Source organism: Nelumbo nucifera, chromosome 8, assembly GCF_055504915.1.
Source record: "Nelumbo nucifera cultivar China Antique chromosome 8, China Antique-T2T, whole genome shotgun sequence".
Taxonomy (NCBI): domain Eukaryota; kingdom Viridiplantae; phylum Streptophyta; class Magnoliopsida; order Proteales; family Nelumbonaceae; genus Nelumbo; species Nelumbo nucifera.
Window position 1 is genome coordinate 9,339,126 of NC_142656.1, and position 25,407 is coordinate 9,364,532.

A 25,407-nucleotide genomic window follows, 5' to 3' on the forward strand; every position below is an offset into this window, starting at 1 on the left:
CATTTTAATTGAGAGCCCACGTGGACCCCACTTCATAAATTATTTTCTTTAAGATTATCAAATTGTTGGCATGGTTTCACATGATATACATATATTTTTTTGATCAATGCACATATATTATAGGCTTTCTAGCTTTGTGGTTAGGAAATTTGTGTAGTTGCTACTGAGCTATATATGAAATTTGTGTTGAAGAAGAAGAACCAATCATAACTAATGACAAACTATTCATATACAGAAAAAGATGAAGAAAGGAGAAGAGAAAGGGAGAAAAAAGGGAAAAAATATCCACATGCCATGACATAAAACAACGTATATAGATACCAAGAACAATAAAAAAGGAAAACATGAAAAGAATAAAGAGAGCAACTGAGCAAGAAAGAAAAAATTGTAACTGATTAGACTCCCCCAGCTCAAAGAGTCCAAGATATGGGCATCCCCTCTAAACCCTTCAAGACACTTGAACCAATAATGCTCTCCCTACATACACCCAGACAGCTAGACACCCACTTCACACAAGTACCAAGAAACGAGAATCCACTAACAAGCCATGAGGATTTTGTTACGACAGCTGAACTGAATAGGCGTCAATAATAGCTACACCTAACCTAATTTTTTTAGAGCAAATGAGCAATTGGTTCTTCAACCAGTCAAGCTTATACAAATAAATAAATACCCATTTGCTGTTGGCCTCACGAATGAAAAAAAAAACAGGAAAAAAAATAGAGGTCGATCTCTGTTGAGTTCGTCAAACAGTCAGCTTATACAAATAATAAATACCCATTTTCTGTTGGCCTTACAAATGAAAAAAAAAACAGGAAGAAACTACAGATTCCACATGTAAATCTACAAAGAACAGGGAGTTCACAAGTGTAGATCTACTAACCTCTTGTCACCGGTGGTGGCTGGATGGTGAATATGTTGTCGTTCGAACAGGAGAGTTCACAAGTGTAGATCTACAAAGAACTGGGAGTTCAAGTTAGAAAAAAAAACGATTAGAATGAGAAAAAAACTTCAAAACATAGAAGAGAAAGGCCAAACGACAGGCCTGTCGATTGTCATCGATGGACCTGCAAGGCTACAATTGGTGCGCCGCTACCTAGGTTTGAGGTTCGAATGAATGGAAAAGGAGGAGGTATAACCCTTGCAGGGATATTTTAGACATTATAAAAAATTATCAGGGACTAGTTTGTCCCATTTTTTTGGAGTACTAAAAAAAACCAACTTAAAGTCACTTTTTCAAAGAAATACTTATTTAAAAAAATTATTTCTTCCCTACTTTTTTACCAAACACCCATAAATACTTAAAAACCACCTAATGTGTGGTCCCATGTCTTAAAAGAAGTACTTATTAAAAGAAGAAGTACTTCGATTAAATGTCCTCAAACAGGGCCTTGGTCCAGAATCGACAGGGAGGAGAACGAGCCACGTATAGCTCACCTATCAAACCGGTTTACCAGGAACCTCATAAGCATGACACGCGATTCCATACACGATAGCCTAGTATGGATGTGATATAAGTTCCATCAACTACCTGGTCCTCGCCGTCGGTTCTAAGTGGGTCCCTGCAGAGACAACGCCATCACGAGCGACGATCCTGTGAACGTTAAGGATGAAAGGGGTAAGAAAGTAATTCAGGAGAAAGAGTATGGATAAGTGGATAATAACTGCCACAAGTTCGTCTCGCGCCTTTCTTACCTCTCCCTTGTCCCTTCCCTTCTTATCTTCCAAAGCGTCCAGAGGGCCAGAGCCGCTCCTTCGCTTCACTCTCTTAACTAGATACTATACTCACCTCACTCAACTCTTGTTGATTTCCCCCCTTATTTCTCTGAGATGCTTCTTTCCTCTCATCTTCAGAGACTTTAGCCCGAACCAACGTCTTCAATCCTCAGGCGACGTTATCTTTTGAAGGTAAGTCTGCTATTTTTTCTATTCTTTCATATTGAGTTTCTATTTTAATTTTTTAGGGTTTTGAGTCGTTATATTAATCAATGGCGTTGAAGGGTTTTATTCTATTATGGTTTACGGTCAAGGGCTTGTCCGAAATTTGTGAAATTCTCTGATTTATTTGCGTTTTTATCCATTATCTTGTGTGGGCGCAATGATTATGTGATATTCCACCAGTGTTAACTATTATCTATGGCTCTTTATGCGTTTGTGTTAGTTTGTCACTACAGCTTTGATGAATTGCATTTAATTTCCTCATGCCACCCTCTCATTTTGCTAACTAGAAAACAAGGTACAGTCTGTGTAGAAGAACGCAAGTTCTGCATGCATGAATGTGGTCTTAACTAAAAATGTGTATATACATGTATAAGTATGCACCTACATAGGTATGTTTATAGGTCTGTACTAGTACTACTGGACAAGCAAACATCCTTCCCTCTTTCGTCTATGTCTTAGTTAATCTTGTATTTGTTGTTGAAAGCATTTGCTTGTGGTTTACTCGTGTATATATATTTGTATTTGTGATATAATTCCTAATTGCTATCCTGAAAAATTTTCAAAGGGAAACCTTAATACTGGAATTTCTCTTTCCTTGTAGCAATTATTAGAATCCAGATTACATCAGTTGGTTGAACTAGTTGTCCTGAAAGCAGGACCATTAAATGTACTATTAAAACATATTTGAACAGTTCAAGTCACCATTAACCAACTCAAAATTTTTCTTTGAATTCTAGTCTCTTAGGACAGTATTGATGGTCTACATGTAGAAAATAATTGATATCTGGAATTGAAGGTAAAGTTTTATAAGGATTTAAGGAAAAATAGAATCTCCCTGCTAAGTTTAATATAGGGTATGAAGTGCTGACATTGTCACAACAGGTTACTGTAGAAAAAGTCTGGCCTGAAGAAGCAAAAACAAGGATGAAATAAAATGGGAAAAAGGGGTTAAGTTCTGTTTTAAGGAACTGTGAAAGTCTAGAACTGTCAAAATTAGGGCCATATGTGTCTGGTTGATTGCACCTTTTTTCTTTATCAGCAAAATGAGAATTTTATTCAATTAAGAGAATTACAGCAATTATAAAGCAGACATTGCACCAGAAATTGTTACGATAAAGCCCAAAAAAGCTGTTGCCTTTGAACTCCCTGTTTGGCCAGAGAATCAGCCATTCCATTTGCAGTTCTCCTGATCCATGTGAACAAGGCATTAAGTTTCCTTGCTATGCTTACTATCTCCCTTAACAGATGTCTATAGACCCAAGGAACATTACCGCTTGAATTGGTCCAAGATATCACTATATTTGAGTCCCTTTCTATCTCCAAGTTCTTAAGATCTGCTTGGTTGGCAAGTTTAAACCCTTGCTTGGCCGATTGTAACTTATCACCAGGAGTTTTTACTATAATTGCTTTTTTTTATCTGCACTCTTATGACTTTGTGCTTGAAGCATGTGACTTCCCTTGTCCTTTCATGGTCAGGCTGTAGCTAAGGACCAGAATGGGGCACTAAGATTTGCCGATATACACTTTTCTTCCCATGTTTTCTTATTCTTTTTATTTTACTTTTATTCTATTTCACTCAGATAAATGCATAATTATTGAATAGAATTTATTTTCTACCAAGGCCTATGACATATTTCAATTTTCTTTTTTGAAAAAGGCAAGGTATAGTATATTGAAATAAAACCTGATCAAGGTCCTTTGTACAACGAGAAACTGTACAAGACTACCCACTATGGACCCCCAAAAAAATCCACCCTCAAAAAGGAAGAAGAAAAAGTATCATTTCTAAATACATTAAGAACCCTACTGCAGCATTAATCACCACTGCTTCTGAACCTAGTTTCTGCTAAAAAATTCTGCTATTTCTTTCCAGCCAGATGGTCCATAAGATTGCAGCCAGGATAGATGACCAACACAGCTTCCCTTTCCTTGACATACCCTAGACCTGCCATCCTTTTAGTAGGTCCTTCACTGACCCCGGAGCACACCAACTAAGATTTTGAGTAGCAAGGAAATAGTTCCATATTGAAGCACTAGGGGTGGATTCGAGCCGAGCCGAGCCGGATAGTACCAGGCTTGAGCTCGGCTTGAGACTATTCTACAAGGCTTGAGCTCGGTTCGAGCCAGAACCTTGAGCTCGAGCTCAGCTCGAGTCAAGAGTTCATAAGCTTGAGCTCGGCTCGGCTCGACTTGTTTTATATTTTATAAAAATATATTTTATAAATATTTTATTATAAAAATATTTAGAAAAGTTATTTTATAAAAATAAAAATTATATATATATATATTTATTTTATATTTAAAAAATTAAGAATTATAATAATTAATAATTATAATATTTTTACTTTATATATATATATATATATTCGAGCCCGCTCGCGAGCCCCACGAGCCGAGCTCTAGTAGGCTCGAGCTCGGCTCGTTTAATAATCGAGCCACTGAATTGGGCTCGAGCTCGGCTGAAGCCGAGCTGAGCTTTTCACGAGCTGAGCTCGAGCAGCTTGTGAAAAGCTCGGCTCGTTGCCACCCCTATGAAGCACTGGAATTGCAGTGCAAGAACAAGTGACTGGATGTCTCCAGCTCTCTGTTACAGAAAACACACAACAGATCAGGGGCATTGAAGCCCTTCTTCACTAGCATGGTCTTTGTCAAACATTTGTCCAACACAGCTACCCAGAGGAAAAATTTTACTTTAGAAGGGGCCACTATTCTCCAAATGGATTTACTGGGAAACACATCCCTTGCTTCTCCTGCAAGTCCCACATAGAAGGATTTAACAGAGAATTTCCCAGACGTTGTCCACTTCCAGCATCTTGTATCTTGGGTTTGCAGATTCAGCTGCTGATTTTGAAGGACTTCGAGCAAATGTGCTACCATATCCAACTCCCAGTTGTTGAAGTCTCTCCTAAAGGCTGGTGACCAAGTGACCACATTATTTTCCACCACATAAGAGTCAGTTATTAATGCTGATTTATCTGCAGCCAGTGAAAATAGAGCCGAGAAATCACCTTTTAGAGAATTATCCTCACACCAAGGGTTCAACAAAAACTTGAATTTTAGGCCTTTAGAAAACTGATCATAAGCTTTGCAGATACCCTTCCACATTGCACATCTGTAAGACTGGTTAGGATCCAAAGCATCCCACCAATTGCTTCTCAAACCATATTTTTCCTCAATAACCTTTCTCCACAAACTATCTGGTTCGGCAGAAAATCTCCAGAACCATCTTCCCAACAAAGCAGCATTGAACAGTTTAACCTTCCTTATTCCTAGGCCTCCTTGTCTCAAAGGTTTGCACACCTGCTCCCAATTGACAAGGTGGTACTTTTTTGAATCATTCCAGCCAGCCCAAAGGAAGTTCCTCATTTTTTCCTTGATTTTGTCAGCCACACTCGAGGGCACTGGTTGGATAAGAAATAGGCAGGTAGGCTAGCCAAGACACTTTTGATTAAGGTCATCTTACCTCCTTTTGAGTTTTGACAGGTAACAAGCCTTCCATGAAGCCAGTTTCGAATCTGATCTTTCAAGGGCTGGATCCCACAGAGATTTGGAGATGCACTTAGCCCCCAGAGGGAGTCCCAGATATTTAGAAGGAAGTCTTACCACTTTACATCCTAACACATCAGCCAGTTCCTGAATATTTGGCACCTCACCTACTGCCATCATTTTGCTTTTGGAAAGGTTGACCTTCAACCCCGACACCACCTCAAACCAGAATAATAAGTGCTTCAGAATACTAACCTGATCCGCCTTGGCATCACAAAGGAGTAGAGTGTCATCTGCGAATTGCAGAAGAGGCACCTTCAGTCCATTGTTGCTGACTTCAAAGCCTTCTAGACAGCCTGAAGATGACACTCTTTCCACCATCCGGCTCAAGCCTTCCATTACCAAGAGGAACAGTAAAGGCGATAAAGGGTCACCTTGTCTTAACCCTCTTGAGAGTTTAAATTGTTCTTTTGCTGATCCATTGATTAAGATTGAAACACTAGGAGTTGTAATGCAAACTTTCATCCAATTCCTCCATTTTGACCCAAAATGCATCCTTTCCCAGTTCACATGGACATATTTCAATTTTTTTGAGAATAAATAAAACAATGCCTAATCACTTTTCTATCTTGTGGCAATTAAAAAAATTAAAGTGTAGTTAATTTGATCTCCTATTTATCTCACACACTTCCATGCCCTTTCACAAGTCACAAGAAGAAGTTGTGCCTTGTTAGAATGCAAATCTCTTGGAACCCTATTGGTTAAGTTATTAATACAATCATTTTGACATGATCCTCAAAAGTGATATGATGATAAAAGATGCTATTAAGTGTTTATCGTGGGATGTATTCTTGCTTTGTACTCTAGAGGACACTGCTATCTTATCATATCAAAGAAGTTCTCTTTCCTTTTCTGATCAATCAACCTATTGAGAATACTGAATAAATGAGTGGAAGAAGGTTGCAAGAGTGAATCTAAGTCAGTGACTTAGTAAGAGTATTAAGTAGGTACATTTTCTTTATTTTTATTCACTTTCCATATGTTTGTGGCATGTTCTTTTATTCTCTTCCTATATGCTTGTTCACATATATCAACATTAGTTAACTGTTGAATCAATGCCCCATGTTAATAAAAAGTGCTTTAAATACATGGAACTACATAAAAAAGCAATATAATGCCACTAGAATTAGCTTTTCCTCAATGCAAGCTTGTGAGTTTGATGCTGATAAAAAAATAGTTTGATGGAAATGGAGCCAAATTGTGGAGTAAAATATAGTGTCTGTTGATAGCCTGGTGTATCTTGTCATTGGTTCTAAACCTTGTGTTGTTAATGTGATCATATATCAGAGTTGCTCTGAAATAGGACACTTTCTTTTTTTGTTAATTTTTTTTTTCAAAGCAATGGCTATCAACAAACAACACCTATACTTTTAATGTCAAGGGAGGCTTACACCACTTTTGTTGACTCATCTCTCCATGTTCTATGCAGGTTAAGAAATCAAATGAACTTATTGTAGTTGCATACTAGAACTCAGCTGGTGCAACTGCAGCCAACATGACATTTGTAATTCCTTGTTCAATTAGCAGTGTTGCACTTATTCCTGCAACTCCCTTTATCTCAAGGAAAAATAATCGTATAACAAGATTCAATTTCTTGAGAAAATCCTCAGAACAAACATCATTCTCACATAAGCTTTTCTTACCTCTGTCAAGACAAGTAAGCTTATTTCCAAAATTCAGACATGGTTTTTCTGCACCACATGGATCAAGATGCCACATCTTAGCAGCTGCAGGGACTGAAGTAGCTATAGAGGAGCCAGATTCTTCCATTGCAGCGGAAGATGCTGATGGAACATCTGATGTTCCATCCAGTACCGTTGAAGCTAGTGAAGCACCTTCACCAACCACAACTGCTACACCAGATGCTCAATCAAAAAGAACAAGATCATCCAGGAAGAGTGAGATGCCACCCGTGAAAAATGAGGATCTGGTCCCTGGTGCGACTTTTACAGGGAAAGTACGGTCAATCCAGCCATTTGGTGCTTTTGTTGATTTTGGAGCATTTACAGATGGCCTGGTACATGTTTCTAGGTTGAGTGATTCCTTTGTTAAAGATGTAGCAAAGTTTGTCTCTGTTGGACAAGAGGTGAAGGTGAGATTAGTGGAAGCGAATATCGAAACTGGACGGATTTCTCTAACTATGAGAGACAGTGATGACATCGATAAGCTTCAGCAATGGAAAGATGTTCCTGCAGGTGGTGATAAGCAAAAACCTCCAAGAAGGAGCGCTACAAAGTCCAAGCGTGATGGGGTGCAAAAGACCTCAAAGTTTGTCAAGGGGCAAGACCTGGAAGGAACCGTAAAGAACTTAACCAGAGCAGGTGCTTTTATATCTCTTCCTGAAGGGGAGGAAGGATTCCTTCCCACAGCAGAGGAAGCTGATGAAGGGTTTGGAAACATTATGGGTGGCTCTTCACTGCAGGTAGGTCAAGAAGTTAGTGTCCGAGTATTACGTATTACAAAAGGACAGGTCACCTTGACAATGAAGAAAGAAGAGGGTGCTGATGAGTTGAACTCAAAACTCAGCCAGGGGGTTGTGCATACTGCAACCAACCCCTTTGTTTTGGCTTTCCGTAAAAACAAGGACATTGCTGCATTTTTGGATGAGAGAGAGAAAGTTCAACAATCAGTTAATACTTCAGTAGTACCAGATACTTTGGAAGGGACAGAAAAGAGGGTCTACGAAGCTGAAGATAAGTCTGACGTTCCTGAAGTGCAGGACAGGCCAACAAGCAATGATGGGGACCAGGTTGATGTTCCTTCTGTAGAGAATAAAGTGATTGAAGAGGACAAAACTTCTTCAGAAGAAGGAGATGAAAAAGAGGATATAGTGGATCAAGCAGTTGAAGAGAAAACTACTTTAGAGGAGGAAGTGGAAGCAGCTGCCACAACTGTAGACACAGAGAACATGTCCTCTAATTTGTCACAGGTTGCTGATACTGCAGATGAAACCATAAGGGAAGAGCAAACTCCTGAAACTTCATCTACTGAAGCAAGTTTGCTATCAGAAGAGGCCTCTGTGGCAGATAGTGAGAAAGAAGATAATAAATCAGACACAGCTGGAGAAGTGACTGCTGGTCAGATCTCTTCTGTAGAAAATGTGGCCAGCGGAGTTGTAGAGACTCAAGCTGATGAAACTATTGTAGAGGATAAAGTGCAGGCACAAACATCAATTGCAGAAGAGAATGAGACCCCAGCAGAACCAAGTGAAGATGATAATGTACCACCTACTCCTCCTGATAAGAATGGTAGTGTCACAACCTCAAGTGGACAAGCTGAAATTCCTCCTTCCAAGGAAACCTCAAGTAAAGGTTATAAACTTTTTTTCTCCACTAATTTGTTTATGATTCCTTTCTTTCTTTTCATTTTTCCTCTCTTGTGATTTACTACTTTTACGTTTGTCTAAATGCAAAAGATACAGCTTTGACATGAATAAATAATCAGACATGGCAAAGTTGGATCCTGAACACAACATCTACAAGATTACAACTATGTATAATAATTTTGTGAGATTATTATATGAGTATTCAATTATTTATATAACTAGAAACAAGTATATCCAAGTTGACTGAGATGAGTTGGCCATGTGAAAGTGAAACTAAGACCCAAAAAAACATTAATGTTTTTTGACTTGGTACAAGTTTTCTGTGCTAGAAGCACAAGGGAATGGGAAAAAGGTGCATAGCTTCAAGTACTCAACAAAGTTTTGGCATCCCATTCTTTAATGGAAGATATTACTGTGAATAGAGAAGAATGTAGAAATAAGTTTTTCTATAGTAACAGTAAAAGAAATTTTGTTACTGAAAGAAAAACAAGATTTAGCAATTTATCAAAAAAAAGGGAAAAACAAGATTTAGCAAATAGAAAGATTTCACAATCCCCATCCTGGCCTAGGTGTTCCCCATACAATATTTGCACTTGTAACTCCTGATTTAGCTAGGAGGTCAGCTAATCTATTGCCTGATCTACGAATCTACCTAAATGGGGCATTCAGGTTGGCAACCAGAGCACTAGATTTTGTAACTAGAAATCTAAGTATCCAAGGAGCAATATCCCCAGCCTCTAGCCAATTTAGCAACTTGACATTCCCCTTCAACAAGTATATGTGTTCACCAATTATCAAAAAAAAAAAAAAACAAACAAGTATATCTGTTCACCCAATGGATAAAGCAAGTTTTAAACCCTAGACTAATGCCAACGGTTTTTCTTTTAGAGAGTTTCTGATGCCAGTCCACCCGGAGAAACTAAGGATTCCCCCTCTTTTCATCTCTGTTGACTCCCCATATGCCAGAATCCTCTAGTTTACCTAGACTGGACTTATCAAAGTTTATAATTTCCTACCTATCTTCTGACCTCCCTCAGAAGATCATCCATAGTAACCTTTTTAAATTCATCACAGGTGAAAAGGGGTCATTGATTTGTGGTTGGTGCAATGGTAAAATATTGGGCTGACATGCATGAGAATGTGGGCTCAAGTCTGTGAATGACCACTTTAATGCCAAAGGTTAGGTCCATATCCAGTCTACCCCTCCTAAGACCCCAGATAATAGGACCATCATTAGATAATAGTCACATGAGTTAAATTGTGACAATTGAAATATATAATTATTTTTGAGAAAAAGGTATTGTATTGTATTAATGAAATATATAATTAATTTCTAGGAAGTAATACATAACAAACCTAAAATAAATGATTATATAATAAAGATTTGATTTTTCATTTTCCTGGATACATGATGAATGCCTAGTTATTTAATATATTCTCTATGTCTCTTGGTTTATTTTTGTAGTCCAAATTTTTATCAAGGAATACTTTTAATTTACTTTGTGGATTCAATGCCAGTAATTTTCATATTAATGATTTTTTTTATTGGAAACGGCAACTTCATTAAATAATTTTCATATTAATGATCAATGATAATATGTGTGCATTCAGTCCTTGTACTATTGAGGGACTTGATTATTGAATTGTAATCTAGTAGAGATTGATCATAGTTTTCAAGGCAATGCCTAGACAATAAGGCACTCATGGAGGGTTGCCTTGCTTAATTGCCAAGGCATGTTTTACACGGTGCTTTAGGATACTTTTCTATTCTTAACTTTTTGATATTATAGTAATGAAATAGACATTAGTAAACTAAATTATTCAACATGTATACTGCCTTGAACCCTCAACTCGAAATTTTCCCAATCAAAACATAATGATTATTTTCACACATTCTTTTGTTTTCTTCTTTTCCTAGGAAAGAAACAGCTCTTCCATTTTCTGAAATTTCTTTTTCATCCATTTTTGTCATGAATCTGTTGATTTTCTATGTTGCAAATGAAGCTTGTACATTTTTTATGAAGATTATAGACGATTAATAGCAAAAGATGGTTGCCGCTTGCTATGGAACCTATGGAATTTCCCTAGGATTTATTGTTTTTATTCAAAAAACCCATCACCTAGGTGACAATTTATAGTGAAAGATGGGTTTTATTCAAAAAAAAAAAAACATCAAACATCACCTAGATTTATCTCGATGCCTTAAAAACCATTCCTCTAGGGTCCACTACATTTGATTATCAAGAAATACAAAGATATGTGGAGCAATGAGTTCACATGGTCCTAACACTTTTTTGGATCCTCCAATAAAATGCACCATGCTATCAACCAAATCACCCAGTGAATGCTTTCTTGGGTGATTTGGTTCAATGTGTTTACTAGTCACAGATATGTTGTTAATCAAACAAAAAACCAAATTATCCAGTTAGTACATAATGTTGGTGCTACCCCAAATGACACACTAACAATCCACTAACATATGAAAAAATAGAGATTGTCTTTGGCGTCTACTACCTTACTATGACAATTTAGAAATATCGAGGTAGCCTAACATGTTGAGCGGTTAGTTCAAAGTTCAAACAACCCAAACACTTTCATGCAACCCTCCAATAAAACACAGGCATGCTATAAATCAAATGAAAAACCAAATTGCTTAGTGAGTGCATGCTTGGGTGATTTGCTCTTGATGAGTTAACATGGTCACAACACTTTTTGCAACCCTACAATAAAACATAAAAATGCTAATAATTAAATGAAAAATCAAATCACTTCGTGAGTGCACGCTTTTTTGTTACCTCAAATGGTACAAAAACAACCAACATATGGAAAAAAAATAAGAGACTACCTCTAAGGTCTACTACCCTACTATGACAATTAAGAAATGCCATGGTAGCCTAACATGTGTTGTGATGTGTTCACATGGTCACAGTACTAACATGCTATCAATCAAAAGAAAAGCCAAATCACCCAGTGAGTGCATGTCTAGGTGATTTGATTTTGATGAGTTCATGTGGTTACAACACTTTCTTGTAACCATGTAACAAGTCAAAAACATGCTAATAATCAAATTTTAAATCAAATCACCTTTCAGTGTATGCCTAGGTGATTTGGTTTCAATTTGTCCACATGGTTACAACACTTTTTTGCAACCCTTCGATAAAACATAGACATTATATCAATCAAATGAAAGATGAAATTACCCAGGAGTGCATGCTTGTTGTTGCTACCCCAAGTGATACATGAACTACCTGCTATCATATAATAAAACAGAGACTACCTCTGGGATTGACTACCTTAGTAGGAATATCAAAAAATACAAAGGTAGCCTACCAAGTGGAGGTGATAAGTTCACTTTAATTATAATACTTTCTTGTGGCCTTTAAAAATACCCAAACATACTATAAGTCAAAGGATAAACCAAATCACCAAATGAGTGCATGCCTAGGTGATTTGGTTTTCTTGAGTTCACATAGTCACACCAATTCTTGCGACCGACATCGAATAAAACAAAAACATGCTGCTATCAATCAAATGCAAAACCAAATAACCTAGTGAAGGCATGTTTGTATTGGTACACCAAATGATATAAGAACAACCCATTATCATATAAAAAAAATAGAGACTACCTCGAGGATATACTGTCTAACTATGACAATCAAATAATACCAAGGTAGCTTAACATGTAGAGTGATGCTTAGGCAATAAGGTTCTCATGGAAGGCCGCCCCAATTGTCAAAATATTTTTACACAGTGCTCTTGGGTGCTTTTATATTCTTACTTTATGAGATAATAATAATAATAATAATAATAATAATAATAATAAGACATTATTTAACTAAATTATTTAGTTTGAGTTAAATACTACATTCTCTTTATTATTTTTCTTATTTTCTAGGGTTCAATCAAGATGTATACTGTCTTGAACCCTTGAAGACTTTAAAACTTGAACTAATAAACATGGAAGAACTGAAAACTTTGTCTGATAAACACATATTGATTTTCTTCTTTCATCCTTTCTTTTCTTTTCTTCTGTTTCTAGGACAACAATATCTATCTATCTATCTATCTATCTATCTATCTATCTATCTATCTATCTATCTATCTATCTATCTATCTATCTATCTATCTATCTATCTATCTATCTATCTATCTATATATATATATATATATATTGCTTTTACTCTGATTTGACACTATGCTTGCCCCTTCTTTATCTGATCTTGTCTAGGCAAAAAGACATTCAATAGGAATACATTTTTTCAGGTAGTTTTGAATTCAAACCAGGGACCATTTCATGGTATAATGCTAAATTCTCAGGCTGACAAGCACGAGGATGTGAGTTCGAGTCTGAGAACAGCTACTCTGTGTAGAAATGCCAAAGTTAGGTCTGTGTCCAGTCTACCTCTCCCAAGACTCCAGAGAGCTAGGACAAACAATGGGCAGTGGCCTTTATAGTTTTGAACTACTAAAACCAAAACAGAAGGGCAAATTGAATGAGTCAAGCAAAATAAGGATCACAGTTCAGAAATAAAAATATCTTTATGTTACGGTAATCCCAAAGAAAATGCATATCATCCTTCACTTCCTGATTTCAGTTCATGCATGCTTTGCAGCAACCATATCCCCAGCTCTTGTAAAGCAGCTCCGGGAAGAAACAGGAGCAGGCATGATGGATTGTAAAAAGGCTCTTGCAGAAACTGGAGGGGACATTGTTAAAGCTCAGGAATTCCTGAGGAAGAAAGGGTTAGCTAGTGCAGATAAAAAAGCAAGTAGAGTCACAGCTGAAGGCAGGATTGGCTCATACATTCATGATAGCAGGATTGGTGTCCTGATTGAGGTGAACTGTGAGACAGACTTTGTTGCTCGGGGTGACATCTTCAAGGAGTTGGTTGATGACCTTGCCATGCAAGTGGCTGCCTGCCCTCAAGTGCAATGCGTTGTTACTGATGATATCCCAGAAGAGATTGTCAACAAGGAAAGGGAGATTGAAATGCAGAAGGAAGATCTATTGTCAAAACCAGAGCAGATAAGGTCAAAGATTGTTGAAGGTCGTATCAGGAAGAGGCTTGAGGAGCTTGCATTGCTGGAGCAGCCTTACATAAAGAATGATAAGGTGGCAGTGAAGGATTGGGTAAAGCAGACAATTGCAACCATTGGAGAGAATATAAAAGTGAAGAGGTTTGTAAGGTATAGTCTTGGAGAAGGCTTGGAGAAGAAAAGCCAGGATTTTGCAGCAGAGGTGGCTGCCCAAACTGCTGCTAAATCATTGCCTGTAGTTCCAGAAAAAGAGCAACCTGATGCAGATGAAGCCAAAGAAACTGTTCAGAAGTAAGCCTTTTCTTCCTCCTGGCTATTCTCTGAGCAGTAACTATGATGATATATTGGTTTTTCATTAGCTTTGATAATTAATATAGTCAAATTATTAGATAGCAAGCTAAAGTAGTGGCAAAGAACCCAACTATATTAACAGTGCAAATGGGAATGCATTATTCAGCCAGGTAACTTAGATGGCAATATGGTCCCACACCTCCATCCCTGTCTTAATTGCCTTCAGTGCCACTGTCATGTATCTATTCCCAGCTTATCCCACTGAAAAGGAAAAAGAAATTGGAAAAATGATAGCAACGAAAGACATATGATAATTTTTTGCAATACATACATGGTAGTTATGCTAATGCATTGTTAAAGAATTCATAGGTTTACTTTGTTGAGCTTCCAAATTAATATTGTGCATTATGGAAGTACATCTTCTGTGCCTATGTTAGAGTAGTGCATTGTTCTATAAGTTAACATTTGTAGCAAGGGTAAAGTTTAGCTTATCATCTTTTGTTAATGTCTTTGATCCTTTTTCAAGTTCTATTTTAATGAGCATCATGTCATATACCATATACTTATTTAATAAGGGTTCAGCTATGATGCCGGAAAGACATGATACCCGAAAAACTTATAACCAATCAACTGGCATCATACAAGTAGTAACCAATCAGGTGGGTTTTCATTAAACTTCATGGTTGGGAAAATCCTTTCTGGTATCATGTCTTTCCAGCAGCATAGATTTTTCCATTTAATAATGACCAGTCAAAAAATATCCTTATTTAATAATGCAATCTAGTATTATGTATTTTAACTCGTTCTCATTCTATTACTCATTAAACAGTTTATATAATTTTTCATAAATACCAGCATTATTTTTTTTGGTGAAGACCAGCATTATTCTGATGTAAGTTCATTTATATTGCACACTAACATTATTAATTCTTTTCTTATATCAATAACAATGAAAGCATTTTATTATTTAGTTGGAAAGAATGTTTTACTAACATTAAGTATCTTGTAAAAACATCTTTTTTTATGAAACAAACACATCTTTACTCTGATTCCATTGTTTACATTTTAAACTAATAAAAGAATGCCCAAGCATCTGTATTTTGGGTTTCCCAAAGTAGTCATACTTGTTTCTTGTTATGTAGTCCTATTTGCACATGTCCCCTGCACTCCTCTAGACTTTTTCAGTCATTCATTGGCCAACCCCTTGAACATCTAAAAAAGCAAAAAAGGCCATTACCCAATGTTGGTTCCAGCTATCTGGTGTCTTGGGAGTGGTGGATTGGATACAAACCTAACCTTTCGCATACAAAAACAAGCAAAATAACTAAAAAATGCATGCACCCCTCCTCCCAGACACATGCACGTGTGTTTTTATTGGATACACAGTCATAACTTCACTATGTTCATGTTACCCACAGAGATATAAAGCTACCACCATCTAACACTACTAAAGTTCAATATATAAATATATAATATAGCCTCAGAAAGTTTCTTTTTAATAAAATAAACATAAATGCTTCCCATATTTACTCTACTTTGGCACAAGGTAGGAAGATTTCAATTTATTTCAAATCTTTTAACATACAGTAAGCACCTTATCCATAAATATTCTCCCTTTTGTTCTTGCTAGTACTAGTATTACTTGTAGAAAATCAATATTTAATTTAATATAAAATTCCTGAATTCCCCTTAGGAACTTGAAGTTTTGTAGTCATATGATAAGAGTATATATAAGTAATAATCATTAAGTGACCTACTTATCATCTTTTACTATATATTGAATTTCAATAATGCCCAATTACCATACTTAGAATCAATCCTGTTTTATGGATCTCCAAGGTTATCAATCTTCATCTGAGGTGCACATCTTGAATGTTCATGTGCATAAGGCCCAGGTCGCAAAGGATCTCTTTTGCTGAATTATTTTGGATGGTCCATTTAGTCATTTCATTATACTATTCTGTCCACAATTAATTTCCTTGGGCACCCTTCAAATGGTGTAGCCATCCATTGTGCAAAATATGTAGACCGTGCATCCATTACATACATATCAAGGATAAATGTCTCATAAATGAAGCAGCCATGGCTTTCTTTTTAATCAATAATCTCCATGGTCTGACTTTGAGATTCTATTGCAGACCGCCAACAGTAACAGTCTCTGCTGCACTAGTTATGCAACTACGAGAAGAAACAGGGGCAGGCATGATGGATTGCAAGAAAGCTCTTTCAGAAACCGGAGGTAACCTTGAGAAGGCACGGGAGTATCTGAGAAAGAAGGGACTTTCTAGTGCAGACAAGAAATCTAGCCGGCTGGCAGCTGAAGGCAGGATTGGATCATACGTCCATGATTCCAGGATTGGTGTACTGATTGAAGTCAACTGTGAAACTGATTTTGTGGGTCGAAGTGAAAAATTCAAGGAGTTGGTTGATGATCTTGCAATGCAGGTGGCAGCCTGCCCACAGGTGCAAGTTGTTTCTGTAGAAGATATTCCGGAGAGTGTGGTGAACAAGGAAAAAGAGCTGGAGATGCAAAGAGAGGACTTGCAGTCGAAACCTGAGAACATAAGGGAGAGGATTGTTGAGGGCCGGGTGGCAAAGAGACTTGGAGAGCTTGCTCTGTTGGAGCAGCCCTTCATCAAGAATGACAGTGTACTAGTTAAGGACTTGGTGAAGCAGACCATTGCCGCCCTTGGGGAGAACATAAAAGTTAGGAGGTTTGCACGCTTTACCCTCGGGGAGGAAATCGAGGAGGTGCAAACAGAAACCTAAGGCAGAATGGACGAGGAGGGAATTCATACAGAGCTATTGAGCAGTTCCAGGGATTACCCTTAAGAGTACAGTAGCACCGAGGAGGCCATTGACATTGGGAGGGTTATCTCATTCTTTTTGTTGCGATAAAAGAGAGTTAAGGTCTTAGATAGAAGTAATTTTAATGATGCTCTTCTTGTCTTGTCATCCAAAAAGCTACTTATGAAATCTACATTTTGAGGGAGATGGAACAAGAGAGCCATCTCTCTTCTTTATTTATTTATTTATTTGTTTTCCCCATTTGCAATTTGCATTGCAGTAAAGAGAGGACACAGTTCAGTCGCGGAGGAATGAATTTTTGTTTTTTTGGCCAAAACAACTGTACTTGTTTGTGGCCATGTTCAACTTCAGCCACTTTGATATCATGTTTATCAACTTATCACCTACATTTCTAATATCCATCTCTTTGATTGGAGAGCAAATCATAGTTACATGCACAAGTAACAAACATATGTAAAACTGACCTGGGGCTGGGTGCAAAATTTGTATCTGGTTTTAGGAGTGATAATCAAAAACCGAAAATTTTGAAAAATCAAATCAAAACCGAAAATTATGGTTAACCAAATTGGTCGTTTTGATATTTTTGAAAAGCTGAAGGTATATGTTCAGTTTCAGTTAATCAATATAAAAAACTGACAATTAATCGAATCAATTGGCATATTATATATATATTATTATAAATATCAAAAAACCAATGAACCAAACTGGTTTAAAAACTGAACCGATCGATTCAGTTCACAGTTTTCTAAAAACTGGTGGTAAAAATAGGTCCATGGTTCAGTCCTTATGATTTAAGATTTGTATTTATAATCCAAAGTATAAATTTGCCTTGCACTTTTTATGATTACACAACAGGAGGTGGCCCATTCTCCTGAGACCGGATCTGCTCCTCACACAGGGTGCCTCACACCGACCTCATGCGCACATCCTATCATATATTGGGAACATCTCCCATACTTACAAATTATTATTCGTGGGAGATGTTCCCAATGCATGGTGGATGTGTACTTATAAATTATTATTCACGGGAGATGTTTCCAATGCACGGTGGATGTGCCTATGAGGCATCCCTGTGTGAGGAGCAGAACCTGTTCCCATAACCCCCACCCCACTCCACCCACCACTCAACCATATTGACATTGGAATTTGATCTAAAACTCAAAGTGTGGGCAACAATCGATTTCAGCATTAATCAGTGCATGACCCGTTCAAACCCATTACAGCCTTGCATTGGGAATATCTCCCTCTATGATATAAAGCATATAAGTAGGGAGATATTCCTAATGCAAGGTTGGGAGAGGCTGTTCGAACGGTGTGAGCACCGACTGAAGCATGGTTTTAAAAAATGACCTAGAGACGGAATCATTTTGGCCACTAGTTTTTGGGTCGATGGTTTGACCTTCCAGTTCAAATGGACGGCCCATTCTAACAAAAAATTTAAAAAAATAATTAAACATAAAAAACAGTCAAAAACCTTTGAATGGATTGACAGGTCAACGGTTCGACTACTCGGATCAATGAGTCGTTGACTGATTCAACGGTTTTTACCAGAGATCGGATTTGGGGTAAAATGGAACAGGTTGCTTGGATGGTTCCCTGGCCAAACGGTCCGACCATCTAGGTCAATGACGGTTCAAAAACCATGGACTGAAGCCGACCTCACAAGAATCAGCCAAAAGGCTTTTGCAACTGATCACTAGGGGAATTTGATTCCAAATCTCCGTTACAATCAGGCAAAGACTTGATCAACTTATTAGCCATTTGACACTTATCTAACATTTGCGATAAGATTTAAAAAACTAACCCCCAATATGGGAAATACTTTAGAGTTTAGTCACCGGTTTAATCGATTTATGGATAATAATCATGGGAGGGGGGGGGGGACCACAACCACATTGAGCAAAGCCTCTTATTCGCGACTGATTAGCATAAAAGATGAGCAACTTCAAAATGTGATAACTTTTCAAATTAATTTTTAGCCCTTGAATGATGAACACGACCCACAGCCACAGGGATGAGGGATCACACACTTCACACTATTTTAGCCAAATTAATCAGCGTGATCTCTCCCGCCTAATTATTATCATATAAATATCAAAATGCGTGAAAAGGCCGAAATAAAACCCAAGAGAAGAGAGGTGAGAGGACAACCGATGACGATGACGATGGGGTCATAATCCTTATTCCTTACTACTCGCGCTCACACTCTACTCCCTCTGGGCTCTGGCTCTGGCTCTGGCTCTGGCCTCTTCCCCCCCTTAGCAATTGCCAATTAGCATGCTTGAGAGAGTGCTCTCTTTGCGCAGACCTGCGCAGTATAGCGAAGAAGGAGACGACGAAGATGACGAATCGAAGACCAGAAAGAACATCTCCTTCGCCGTGAGAACCACCCAGTACATGAATAAGATTGGGTTTTTGCGGCCATGTATCCTTCTCTTTCTTTTCCTTCTCATCTTCTCCCTCTTCTCACCGCATTCCCGCAATCTCGTTTGTATCTCTTCCTACCAGCCTTCTTCTCGGATGAATTTCTTTAGCATCGACGCCCTTGATTCCGACTTCGGATACCTCGGTGTACCCTGGTGTAAGTTTTTCTCGCTCTGATCTCGGCCTTGTTTAATGGTTTGCTTTAGGGTTCTGTCTTCCTCCTTCATGTTGGCTTCTTTTAACGAGTCATGCTCATGTCAGATCTGAAGGAGTTTTGCTGCATTCCTGTTACTCGTTCATTAATTTGGTCTATCTTTATCTGGTCACTAAACCCCGCCACTCAAAAATTCTTTTTCTGTTGGTTTTTGATGTGGATGTGAGAAAATTTCGTTTTGTTTTTCATGTTTTCACTCGCTTGGTTGGTTCCTGTCTGGATGGTATGTAACTACAATGCTAGTTGAGAGAAAGTTTTAGAGTTTACTTAACCTGATGAATTGAATACCGAGTCATTGAGTTCTTAATTTACCCCCATTTAATTCATGTCATATTGATCAAAAATAATTCGTGTCATTGGAAAAAGGCAGATCGAAACATGGGCGAACGGTTGAATGGACGTCAAAGGATTTGCTTAAGGGCTTGGAGGAGTTTGTACCAATCTACGAAACCCGTCCCATAAAAAATAACATGTATGGGATGGGATTCGACCATAGCTTTGGTCTTTGGTTCATTGCGCGGTGGCTGAAGCCAGATCTTATGATTGAGAGTGGTGCCTTCAAGGGGCATTCCACCTGGGTTCTCCGACAAGCAATGCCAGACAAACCCATAGTGTCTTTCACACCACGGCACCCAGAGAAGTACCTCAGGAAAGGACCTGCTTATGTTGATGGGAATTGCACATACTTTGCTGGCAAGGACTTTGTGGATTTCGGTAGTGTTAATTGGGGAAGTGTCATGAAGAAACATGGGATTACTGATGCTAATCGTGTTCTCATCTTTTTTGATGATCATCAGAATGAACTAAAGAGGTGCTGTCTCTAAACTGGAATTCCTTAAACATTTATGTAACAATTTATGCACAACTACGTTTATATTTTAACTATTGTAATATGTTGGGCATGTTTGTCTTTCATTTTCTTTTCTCCTTTAGGAATTTCCAGTTGATAAATTTTCCATGTTTATGCTTTGAGCTGGTAGGCTTAAGCAGGCTCTGAAAGCTGGCTTCAGACATCTTGTGTTTGAGGATAACTATGACACTGGAACTGGTGATCACTATTCACTGAGGCAGATATGTGATCAATTCTACATTAGAGGTGTGTTTCTCCTATCCTATTTTACTTTTTCATGTATGCTATATATGATCTTATGAAGCATGTAGCCAATGATCCAGAAGTTGAATGGTCACTTGGCACTCCTCCAAAATAATGTTTGTGGTCAAATCAAAACTGGGGAACTGCAAGCTCTCTGTAGCATGGCCAATGGACCTCACGTACACCTGTCCTATCCCCATCCCTGAATCCCCTGTAGTGTGTACTATGTACTATGTAATACCAAAAAAAAAATGAAGCATGTATACCTTGTGTCCTGTATTCCTGTTGTATCTTATAATACATATATTTCCTTGTTTAAACTGAAAGTTCTACTTTTTATTAGAAATTATAGTGTGAATAATGCCTTAATAATGATAGTATCTATCAAATTCAATGCCAACTGCTGATGCTTGAAAACATAGAGGAGCTCTGTGGAGATGCTACTGTGACTAATATGAATAGTTCTGTGCAGAATTTATAGATTATAGCAAGGATAGGCTAAAATCAAGTCAACAAGTAGTGTTACTTTCCCAATGCACATAGAGACAAAGAAAAACTTAAAAACTACTGTGCAAAGAAAGGAAAAGAAATATAAAAGTATAAGAAGAAAATAAGGATAAAAGAAAAGCATAATCAACCACACAGAGAAGAGGAAGAAAAATAAAAGATGTAAGAGTCCCCTGATGCTATTATGATGTTTTAAGGTGTGATATCAGGGGATGTGTGACAATCTTCAATACATATAGATGAAACCCATGTCTTCTCTTCATGTAGCATGGTTGTCTCTTAAGATATCTTGTAGTTTTGCACATTTAGGATCTTGATATAGAGAACAAAGAGTTAAGTGGGTGAGAAGAACTGCCAACAGCTTGGCAGATGGTCTAGCTAAGCACGGGGTACAAAGAACTCAATTGTAATATCTGGGTTGAGTCTGCTTTTCTATAACTGTGTTTTTCTTCTTTTTTCATAACCTCATGTTGTACTTATGCCTGTTTTTTATTAATGAAATCATTTCCATGTTGCTGATAAAAAATATATATAGAGAACAAAGAGTATCAATGGGAACATGCTCCCATTTTCTGTTTTCTGAACAATCAGAAAGGAAAGGAGACTCAACAAGGGCTGAACTCCTTGCAGTACTCCAATTCTAAAACTGTCATAGGCTGGGATGGAAAGCAGGAAGGAAGTGGTTGTGTTTATAGAAATGAAATGAAACAGGAAGTGGAAGGAACTGTCAATGGCCTCTTTGCTACAACAACCTTTGCATGGCCAAAGAAGAGGGGGAGAATCATGTGGAGATCTGTAAGGGCAGCTATACTGTTAACAATTTGGGAGGAAGGAAATTCAAGAATTTTCTTAGCTAAGGAGAGAAGTAGGGAGTCTCTAATTGAATCTATTACAATTAGACAACCCATTGGTTGAAGTCCTTGGAAACATTCTCATCCACCACAGTGGCTGATATGCTTAGAAACTGGAAAGATTGGGCCGATTGGCTGAATTGTCCCACAAAAAGAGCATCGCCACTCCTTTGTGGTCTCCACTGGAGATGGGGTTCATTAAACTCAACTTCGATGGAAGTAGTATTGTAAATCCAGGTTGTCAGGAATTTGAGGGGTTTTCAGAGATGATGAGGGGAAGATAGTTGCTCTATACTCAGGCCCAGCAGGTGAGGATGATTCTCTTAGGGATGAGGTCATGGCAATGATAGGAGAACAAAGGGCAAGGATTATGAACATAAGGAAATTAACTATTGAAGGAGACTCAAAATTGGTGGTGGGGTGGTTACAAAGTGAATAAATGAAGGTGTGGAACTAAAACAAGAAAAAAGTTTAAATAACTGTCAATTCCTTTGCAGATGTTTTGGCAAAGCACAAGGGGTGGGGAGAGAAAATATGTTTTGGGCACAGTTCTAAAAAGAAAATTGCTTGGGGAGAGATAAGAGAGTTTATCTCTAAGTCCTTGTATTATTTTTCTGTACACATTCTTTTTCTTATTTAATGAAATCTGCAGTTATTGGTAAAAAATGAAATAAAACAGACAATTGGCTAACAAGGTGCATAATTTTGAAGCATGGTTTTGAAAACTGGATTGGTTGACCTGGGAACCGGTCATAGGTCCTGGTCCAGTTTTGGACCCCAAAACCATCTGACCCGGGTTTGGACTGGACAGTTGGACCATTTGACCTGGGAACTGGTGGCCAAAACCTTTCCATTTCTGGTCCGATTTTCAAAATCATGCTTTGAAGAGTCAATGGGTGCTACTACTTAACTAGTGCTGATCCCTCCTAACCACCCCCCCCCCCAAAAAAAAAAAAAAAAAAAGAAAAAAGAAAAAATGGGGGGTTGCTAGAAATTTAATGTATTGGGCTTGTTTGTAACTTGTTTATTATCATTGAGATAGGGTAGTAATCGCCACCCTGTCAAAGGTTGTTTGTCCTATCTCTATTTCTACAAGTTTATATTAATAAAGTTAAAATTACTCACGATTAGATAGGGTAGTAATCGCCATTTATTGTGACAAACCAATTTCTTTGCAGCAGTAAATTAACAGGATAACTTGTTTCTTATTATTAGTTAATCCCTCCACACAGGCACAGGGATGGCCTCATAACCTTTTTTTTTTTTTTTTGCCCTTCCTCTATCCCTTTTCTTCAATTTTTTCAGAAATCTATTTTATTGAAAATTTATATTCTAAATAACAGTTATCCACTTGTAAAATGTGAAGCATAAGAGAAGAATACCAAAATCTAATGGGAGATGGAGATATGTTATATAAGCGAAAATAATATGCTATTTACTTTGAGGGTAGAATTTTTATACAAAATTTAAGAAAAAATAATTATAAGAGTAGTTGCTTATTGGGATTTTTCATTTTTTGTAGGTGGCGGTCATAGTTGCTTCCCAGACAGTGATGAAGCTAGGATTAGGATGCAGAGAAATAAGTTCTGGGAAAAGGCTGTGGACAGAGAAGAACTATGTGGGCCAGATGGAGCATGGTGGGGAGTTAGAGGGCAGATGCGGGATGATTTCAACCATAGCAACAAGGCAATTTCTTATGTTGAACATTTTCAGAACAGCAGATTTGTGGAATCGGTACTAGATGTCTATTGGGAACTTCCTCCGGTGGCAGGTCCTTCCCTTACCCATCAAACAAGATATGATCCTGCCCGTGCACAGACACCTCTTGTTGAAGATGGTAGATTTGGCTTGTTTCAGAGGCTTGGCTTAACAAGACTTGAGAATTCTGTATTTAATGGGTACACTCAGATGGTTTATGTTCAAATATCTGAACCTGGTTCTTGAATACGCGGGAATAGATGGTAAAGGTTTTATAGGGTGTACCCAAATGCAGGGAAATCTAGGATCTACTAATATTTTGCATTTTTCTTGCATCACATATATGAAGTTCGATTGTTGTATACCCCATGCCATTCATTTCAATGCATTTAGGTTTGCAGAATCATTTCCTGATAATCGTTTGTATTTTAACTGAACATTATATGGAATGGAGTAATTTTACCGTAAAAAATATATATAATTGGTTGCCTAAATGTTGGAGCTTATCACTGCCTAAATACCTTTTTCTTTTTTGATTCTCTTTTTATTTTTTGCAAAATTTCAATGACATTTTTTTTTTATTTAAACAATGAACTATTACAAACTAACAAGCACAAGATCAAAACAAGACCTAAGGGTACTCTATATTCCCGATGAGCAGTTAGATGCCATAGTCTTGGGGTGTGTGCACAATTTTTGCTTTCAGGAGCGAATGACTGAAAAAAGCGAGTTACAGAGTTACCTTCCAATTAGGACATCTTTTGAGTTGTGAGGGCTTGAACAGTGGTGGATAAAGGGGTATGATTGGAGAACAAGATTTCTGCATCCTTTGTGTCTCAGTCTCTTAGCCTCCAGGCCAGCGTGAGCCCATTCACGATAGCCCATCCATAGTTCGGCCGCTTCAATTGTAGTTCAGCCCACATTGAAGTGAATCTCTAAAAGCATCATAGCAAAAGCAACCTTAAATCACAAAAGCAATATGAACTTTAGTTTTACCCCAGTTTGGAAAGAGTACAAATACAGATTTGTAGAGTTTAAAGCCTTATATTTTGCATTATTTTGTATGTATTTGTATTTGTATTCTTTCCAAACTGAGCCCAAAGGAATCCGGATTTCCTACACTAACCAATCACTTTGACAGATGCTATATTAATTCACATGAGAATAACTGAATTTTACACAAATCCTGGGTACTTAGACAGTGGTTGGTTCGTTGGTGTATGATATATCTAGTTTTGTCGAAGGCAGTTTGAAGTTGATTTTGTTAATAAATATATGATATTATAATCCAGAAATCCGACATGGGTGTATATTATTATACTAAATTCGAAGCAAATCCAAAAAAGATACAAGAAGACGGGTTAATTGTCTTCTTGTAGACTGTAACCATGGAAATACGCCTTGTTTAGTTGTGGCCTTAAAAATTAATTGTCAGGTATCTTTGAACCAAACCTGGGTTGGACGCGTATGATCCCGACCCTAGTCCCAGTTCAAAACAACCTAAAAGGATACAAGAAGACGGGTTAGGTCAGTGACCAGCCCTGTTGAGCCCGTTCAAGGCTTCACAATCGTTTTTTGAGACTAGACTAGATAGTAGGATGGTTTTAATTTTTAAAAGGCTTAAGCCTTAGCGTCACACTTGCGCCTTTTGAAGAGTTTCAGTTGCTCTTAG

General features: G+C 37.7%; 2 protein-coding genes across 4 annotated transcripts; both read left to right on the forward strand.

The window, feature by feature from the left end:
• Positions 1–1,685: 1,685 nt before the first annotated feature.
• EMB2726 (elongation factor Ts family protein) lies at positions 1,686–17,188 on the forward strand. Of its 2 annotated transcripts, none has more exons than XM_010251330.3 (4): positions 1,686–1,908; positions 6,917–8,792; positions 13,426–14,140; positions 16,279–17,188. In XM_010251330.3, the coding sequence occupies exons 2-4, from the start codon at positions 6,983–6,985 to the stop codon at positions 16,907–16,909; spliced, it is 3,156 nt and encodes a 1,051-aa protein (XP_010249632.1). In that variant the 5' UTR covers positions 1,686–1,908; positions 6,917–6,982; the 3' UTR covers positions 16,910–17,188. The 2 variants fall into 2 exon arrangements, with proteins under 2 accessions (XP_010249632.1, XP_010249631.1); XM_010251329.3 differs by having other exon boundaries at positions 1,694–1,908; positions 6,917–8,798.
• Positions 17,189–19,066: 1,878 nt separating this feature from the next.
• LOC104592126 (uncharacterized) lies at positions 19,067–24,229 on the forward strand. 2 transcript variants are annotated; one of them, XM_010251331.3, is made up of 4 exons: positions 19,067–19,529; positions 19,953–20,397; positions 20,567–20,682; positions 23,560–24,229. In XM_010251331.3, exons 1-4 carry the CDS (start codon positions 19,226–19,228, stop codon positions 23,979–23,981), a joined length of 1,287 nt encoding a protein of 428 aa, XP_010249633.1. In that variant the 5' UTR covers positions 19,067–19,225; the 3' UTR covers positions 23,982–24,229. The 2 variants fall into 2 exon arrangements, with proteins under 2 accessions (XP_010249633.1, XP_010249634.1); XM_010251332.2 differs by having other exon boundaries at positions 19,069–19,529; positions 19,957–20,397.
• The last annotated feature ends 1,178 nt before the right edge of the window (positions 24,230–25,407 follow it).

Excerpts from the sequence above, each read along its gene's own strand:
- EMB2726 (XM_010251329.3), top strand. The coding sequence starts at position 6,983 with ATGACATTTGTAATTCCTTGTTCAATTAGCAGTGTTGCACTTATTCCT. Across the intron at positions 8,799-13,425 it reads CAAGGAAACCTCAAGTAAAG|CAACCATATCCCCAGCTCTT; the intron begins GTTATAAACTTT and ends CATGCTTTGCAG. Across the intron at positions 14,141-16,278 it reads GCCAAAGAAACTGTTCAGAA|ACCGCCAACAGTAACAGTCT; the intron begins GTAAGCCTTTTC and ends ATTCTATTGCAG.
- LOC104592126 (XM_010251331.3), top strand. The coding sequence starts at position 19,226 with ATGCTTGAGAGAGTGCTCTCTTTGCGCAGACCTGCGCAGTATAGCGAA. Across the intron at positions 19,530-19,952 it reads ATACCTCGGTGTACCCTGGT|GCAGATCGAAACATGGGCGA; the intron begins GTAAGTTTTTCT and ends CATTGGAAAAAG. Across the intron at positions 20,683-23,559 it reads TGATCAATTCTACATTAGAG|GTGGCGGTCATAGTTGCTTC; the intron begins GTGTGTTTCTCC and ends CATTTTTTGTAG.